Here is a 7,253-nt window from a genome sequence, read left to right on the forward strand (position 1 = left end):
ACACCATAAGGGGCAATATTCGCCTGTTCCCATCAGCACCAACTCACGACCTAAAAATTAAAGCCAGCACCTCCAGTAGCTTATTTACAACAAAAGCACACACAAAGTACCTTTCCCTGGGTAGGCATTCACATATTTGTTGACACTCTTTAATGTTCATTTCTTTTCTTTTCTTTTTTCTTATAATACTGAATGTTTATTCAAGACTAGTATGTAAAACATTTACAAATAGTCCCGTGGAGGACTCACAAATATTTTAAATTTAGAATGTGGATTTAACATTCACAGTGCATAAGGCGAAAGGTATATCAACTATGTATCTGCAACTTAATGTGAAAGATAATTTTACTTTAGCAAATACTTTCTTTACATTGAGGAAAATGTCCTTAAACATATCTTCTTTAATTTTAGTATACTCAGAGTAGGGAAAAAACAAGGTCTTTTTACATAGGTCTTTTTACAGGTCTCAAGAATTAAATAAAATTGACTCCATAGATCATGGTTAAGAAACACATGGTAAAGAATGGTTTCAAAATACTTATACTTTTGTTTTCAATTAAATTCCCCCAAACTGATGTTCTTTAACAACAAATAGTCTTTATTCCACTTGATAACATTTTTCATGTTAAGCAACATTATATGCTTGTCCTCTTTAAACATTTAAAACAATTAGGACATAGAGGCATTATCTAAAGTTTCAAACTGATAGAGAAGTCAGTTTACACACCTTCATCTTATGATTAGTGAATAAAACAAGGTACATTCTGCTGTGAATGTAATGAGAAAAAGTACTCTTACAGCAATAAAGTAGCCCTCCCTCTTTACCATTGCTTTAATTCCACCACACAGAAGGCAAAGAAAACAATTCCAATACTTCAATATCTGCTAAGGATGATCTATGGCCCTTGGAGTATATGTATGTGTGGACACCCCCCCACACACACATCTACGTAAATATATATATATATCTGTATGTATTTAATCAATACAACTGGAAAGATCACATACAACCATGAAAAAATACAATAAAAGCAATAAATGAAAAACACTAAGTGAATAAAAGTTAACATAAGCCATAGGAGATTTCAGAAAAGGGACAGTCCCATGGCTAAGAGATTAAGACTTCAAGGTGAAAGTGAGATTTGTCCTGAACCCTAAAGACAACTATAACTGTGAAAACCTGGGAGATGAAGGTAGGATATTCCAGCATCAGAACTGTGAATTAAGATTTTTAAAGACGCATGCTCACCAAAGCATTTCAGTAAAACAAAAATGGGAGATCACAGTGGAAGGGGGAAAAGAGCAATCTATGGAGGACACCTTATATGTCTTTAAATTCGAACTCGATTCTGGAATTACCAATGAACGATTAATGGAATTTTAAACAAAGAAGTGATACGATCAAAGCAGCCCCTTCAGGTCAAAAGGCAGGTATGCAGGCAATATTGGACAAGGAAGAGGCTGAAGGCAGTAAGTCATAATCAAAATGGTTTGGGAGAAAGTTAAGGGTGGGGGGGAAGGGAGGTCCAAGAGGGAGGGGATGTGTGTATGCGCATGGCTGATTCACTTCACAGAGCAGCAGAAATTAACACATCATGTTCATTTCTTAAGACCACAGGAACAAAGATGACAGCAACAGCAGCCAACAACTTTACAAGTGTTTCCCCTGCAGGGTTCTAAGAGCTTTATCTGCATTATTTCATTTCATCCTCACCACAGCCAACAAAAGGGACAGGGCCAAGACCCTTACCCTGCAATTCCAAAAAGGTCTGAAAACCAAGTGTTCTCCTCAAATGTGGTGTCAACACTCATTTTGGGGCAAAACTGACCTGTGAGGACATTTTTTATCTTTCTTCATTTAATTACAAGGTGCTGCCCCACACCCCAGTGCAGGTGCTGTGGAATGTCCTCGCAAGCTAGAATTCCAAAACACACCCAGCTCCAAGGGTTTCAAATAAGGATCAGTGGACCCACACTTTATCTTTACTTCCCAGAGGAGAGAACTGAGACTGGGCATTGGGGAATGAGAGAGCCAGTAAGAGAAGTATACAAATCCAACATTTTTTACCTTCCCTAATTAAAGAGGGCACACTGGAATAGATTCCCTCCAGGGACCCAAGACCTTCCTGAGATACCTAAATCTTAACCCTTGATAATCAATAATTGTACACAAGAAACACTGAAAGCATTCTAAAGATGGTTGACCTGTGGGGAAGGCTCACAGGGTAAAAAGTACCTTACACGGGCCTTTTCCACTGTTTGCTCAACTAGCTTCTGGAAACCTGTCTGTTCAGCAATAGTGCCACTGGCAAAATGGCTCCAGACTTTAGGTAATGTGGTTGGTATGTACTGCAGCTGCAACTGGAACCTACCACAAGCTAACAGAAATACATACTAGAACCCAGTACACGAAAGCCACGGAGCATAAGATCTATGTATATTCAGGGGAGAGGGGGCCTGATTCTTCCCTGGGAGAAAGGAAAGACAATCCATCAAACCTTCAGAGCTCAATGGCAAACTGCTCTAGTTCTGTCCTCCCCACATTAATATTCTTTTCCACAATACTGTCTCCAGGGCAGGACCTTCTTTAGCCAGTTATGTTCCAATTATGAACAAATTCTTGTCTGGCTGAGATATCGTTCTCTTCTTAGTTCAATTTACCAGCTTGATAAGCTCTGAGTAAAAATAAAATAAGCTCTGAGTGAAAAAATAAAAATAAAATAATCAAGTTTTTGGTCATATAAAGTGAAAGGTCAGACCATGGATTTATAACTCTGTATCACAGCCCCTCCCTCTTGGCCAGCCTCTCTGACATCTTTTTTGCTCAAAAATACACAAAGCTTCTCAGTTTTATTCTTTTCCTTTTTTTAGAAAGGGATCCTTTGAAGAAATGATATTAAGTGACAAAAATTAGAGGACAATTGGAACTGGGTTAGGTTGCCCCCAACCTTTACTATCTGGTGATAACCAGCCTCCAAGATGGCCTCCAATGATTCTTGCCTCCAGACATTATGTTGTCTCTTCCCAAACTAATAGAGATAGCCAGTGTAACCAAAAAGATATTGCAAAAATGACTAAGTGTGACTTCTGAGACTTCCACCTTGCTCTCTCTTAGATCATTCACTCTGAGGGAAATTAGCCAGCATAGAGTGAGTACCCTCTAGTAAGCCTGTGGAGAGGTCCAGATAGTATAGGAACCAACAGCCAGCACCAACCTGTCAGCCACATGAGTCTCAGTCACCTTCAGCCTGAGTCAAGCCTTCAGATGATTACAGTCCCAACTAACATCCAAAATGTAACCTCATGAGAAATCCCAAGCCAGAACCATCCAGCTAAACCACCTGTGCATTCCTAACACACAGAAAATATGTGAGATAATACATGTTCCTATAAAAAGACTGGTAGCATTTCAGACCTTTGTTTGAAGACCTGATTCTGGATTTTTGTCCTGTTTTTCCACTGCTCCAATCTCCCCCCCTCAGTGCTAGAGATGGAACATTCTTTCTCAAGTACACATAAAGAAACTAGGTTCAAAAAATGGACAAGTTATCAAAAAGATAAATTATTTTAATCACCTTCTATGCGTACTAATAATGGTAACATTTGTTTCAAGGCCTCCAGAAGTTCTCCTTACAGGCAAACAGCTGTCTGAAATGTGACATAAAATGCCTCTGACTTTATTTATTTATTTATTTAGGGCTGTACCGAACAGCATGTAGGGTCTTAGTTCCCTAACCAGGGATTGAACCCGTGCCCCCTGCAGTGCAAGCGTGCAGTCTTAACCACTGGACCGCCAGGGAAGTCCCTACATGCCTCTGACTTCGGTGGTCTGCTTCTTAAAAGGGAAAGACTCACATTATAAATCTACTGTGGCTTTCAGTTGATCAAGATCAAGGAAAAACTAATCATTACCTCATTACCTTGGCTACCTCAGTGCCCACTCAAACCCAGAATTACAGTCTATAAGATGTGGAGTTGAAATTCAGAATTGGCCATTTGTGACCTCTCTAAACTCAGTTTCCTTGTCTATAAAAAACAAATGGTCCATTATTAAGCTACCCCACAGCCCCCCACCATTTATCCCTGGTTTCTTCAGCTATCCTGCCCCTGATAACCACAGAACTGTCTTCTAGTTCTCAATAAGATTTGGTGAAAAGGATCACACCTCAATTCCAGATATGTCAGTAACAACCCTACTGACTTTCCTCCTGAACCAGGAAGGGTACACAAAGGCTAGGGCAGGGTTGCTCAACCTTGGCACTACTGATGTTTGGGGCCAGATAATTCTTCCTGGTGGGGCCATCCTGTGCACGGTAGGATGTTTAGCAGCATTCTTGGTCTCTATCCGCTAGATGCACCAGTAGCACTCCCACCCCAAGAAGTGAAAACCAAAAATATCTCCAAACATTGCCAGTGCCCACTGGAGGGCAAAACTGCCCCCGGTTGAGAACCACTGGGCTAAGGGATGGTTGCTTTAAAAACTGGAGTTCTTGCCAAGCTCCTGACCTGGAGGGCTAACACTACCTTCTTGTCTAGGCCAACATAAAGCAGCCTATGGAGCAGCCCTAGAGGCTCAGGTTCCATTCTCAGTCCTAAAAACACTCCAAATAGAATACAGGTTACCCAGCAACCACACACGCTCACGCCTGTACTATCCCCATTACAAGCGAGGCTCTTGGCTGAGAAGCCTCATCAGATATTCCCAAGGCAAACCCAGGCAGCCTTTGAATTCACCCAGGGATGATCTGCAATCACCCAAGCATATCCTATGGCTCCTTCTCTAATCTCATCATCCGCCCTCTCCCTTTAGCTCAAGTCCCACTGATCTCCTTGGCTGATCTTTTAACAAGTCAGGCAGTTCCTGCCACTGCGTCTTTATGTCGAAGGCTCCCTGATATCCTTAACTCCCTCATTCCATTCAGGTCTCTACTCAAATGTCACCTCTTCACAGGTCCCCAGCCACCCCATTTAATACAGCGACCCCCCTCAAGGTACTAACCACCCCACGATATATACTATGTTTGTCAGTTATGGTCTGCCCTCCTCTATAAAACGCTTGAGGAGTTCTTGTCAGTATTCCAGCGTCTATTCAACCCCGACACGATGAATTTGACAGGTGTGGAATGAGTTAACGTGGAAGCTAGCCACTCTCCACAAGGCTCAGGCTCAGTACCTAAGGACGCGAGATTCCCACTCAGCCCAAACCCTTCATATATTGATTTACTCATCCCCCCCGAGCCTGGCGCCTCTCCCAGCTTGAGGCAGATAAAAGCGGGGGATGGTGCGGACAGCTGCGGCATCTGCACGGAAACTGCGCGAGGAGCAGTATGGCAACGGCGACCGCAGCCGAGTCAGCAGACTGACCTGAAGGGCCGAGGCCTGAGAAAGGCCGACTTGAGGCATCGAGGACCCAGGGGGCTGGGCCAGGAACGGAAGAGAGAACTCAGGTGCCGAGGCCAAGGCCCACGGACACAGACGACAGAAGCCAAGACTTCTGGCGGCCGGGAGCCGGGACCCAAGATTGCCAGCACAGAGAACTGAGACGCCTAGGCGTGAGGAGCGCGAAACTGAGGCGACGGGCCTGCGGCGCCATTTTGTGACCGCAGAGAGGGCAGTGTCCAGGCCCCGGGGGAGGCACGGACGAGCCCGGCGCGGATCTGGCACATCCCTGCCCCTCCCCACCCGGACCCGACCCCCCACCCCCACCCTACCGGGCCCACCTGTGTAGCTCATGGCAGTAGCGACGCTGCACCCGGAGACTCAGGCAGCTGCTCCACTCGTCAGAGTCCGCGAAAGCGGCGACAATGCCCGAGGCTCCTTCTACACACAACTGAGCCCCGCCTCCCGACCGCATTGGCTCGCTCCGGACACTGGCTTCACACCTGTTAGATGGCCCCGCTGTCCATCTCAAAGTGTCCTTATGCCAGTGGCTGAAGGTGCTGCCAATCTCGTGAGAGCCCTGCCCTATTCCCGCCTCCCGTTATCCCGAGACCATGGTGATTGGCTCAGAGGAGACGGCCTGGAGGTGGAATCCTGTGGTGTTCGAAGGGGCGGAGCTGTGCACTACGGAAAGACCTGAGGCCCAAGCGCAGCCAGGCTGGAGGAGGGCCTGTGCCCTGGAGGCCGGCAGGAGGGAGCCGGATCTAACAGCGCAGGGCACACCTCCAGTCCCGGATCTGCCATGGGGGTGCTGTGCCAACCTGCGCTCTTTCCTGACTTCTCTGGTCTTGAGCTCGAAAACGAACACGGGAAAACCATGTTGGAATGAAAATTACAACTAAGCGCCAAACAAGATACTGGGCACACGTTCAAATACGTGAGATGATAACGTATGCAAATAATTCAGTCCGGTGCTGGGTGCGGTAAAGAAATGTTACATTTTGTTATCCACTGTTACATAATGATAACAAGTATATAGCATGTTTATATTATATACTTAGTAACTATATTTGTATTATCATTTCAAATGCCCCCTCATATCTGTGAGGAAGTTTCTTTTAAAACTCCCGCTTAAAAGATAAGAAAACTGAGGCTTGGAATTCATGACTTGCTCAGGGTCCTTGACACTTAAGTGTCAAAGCTGGAACTACCCCTCTAAACCCCTCTCTGTTTCTTCTGGACTTTAGAGATTCTGCAGTAAGTAGCCCAGCCAGGCTCCAGCTCTGTCCTCAGCACCCTCATTGGATGTGTGGAATACACTGTCAGAGACATTTCATAACTTCTAAGAGATGACTTGACAGAGCTGCAGACACTGAAAATCATACTCAGTCGTGCTTGTGAAAATTCAAGCTGTATGACTTTTACATTTTTTTTGTTTTGTTTTACTTAGACTGCTACTGGGACTTCCCTGGTGGTCCAGTGGTTACGACTCCGTGCTCCCAATGCAGAGGGCACGGGTTCGATCCCTGGTCAGGGAACTAAGTTCCCGCATGCTAAGATCCTGCATGCCGCACCACATGGCCAAAATAAAAAAAAAAAAAAAAGTAAATTAAAAAAAAAGTATGCTGCTGCTCACTTTTTGATATTAAGGAATTGCCCATTTCTTTAGTTTAACGATGGCACTTTTTAAAGTCCATATCCTTCAGAGAAATATGCTGAAACATTAAGATATTAATTGATCTGATGACCAGGATGTGCTTCACCGTAATTCAGATGGAGGAAAGAGGAGGGCACGGAGGGCTTATAGCTGAAGAGATTGGTCATGAGTTTATAACTGATGAGTAGATGATGGTTCATTTTACTATTCCACTTTT

At 44.5% G+C, this 7,253-nt stretch overlaps 1 protein-coding gene across 1 annotated transcript in view; it reads right to left on the minus strand.

Moving 5' to 3' along the window:
- Positions 1-5,866, minus strand: part of AKAP8L (A-kinase anchoring protein 8 like) — a 29,453-nt gene extending 23,587 nt beyond the window's left edge. Inside the window, exon 1 of the mRNA XM_082382889.1 lies at positions 5,721-5,866. Within this exon, the coding sequence (XP_082239015.1) occupies positions 5,721-5,733 (13 nt within the window). The 5' untranslated portion in view covers positions 5,734-5,866. The remainder of the gene's footprint in view (positions 1-5,720) is intronic.
- Between the last annotated feature and the right edge of the window lie 1,387 nt (positions 5,867-7,253).

The sequence above is a fragment of the Balaenoptera borealis genome (genome assembly GCF_965194805.1).
Source record: "Balaenoptera borealis genome assembly, chromosome: 2".
NCBI lineage: Eukaryota > Metazoa > Chordata > Mammalia > Artiodactyla > Balaenopteridae > Balaenoptera > Balaenoptera borealis.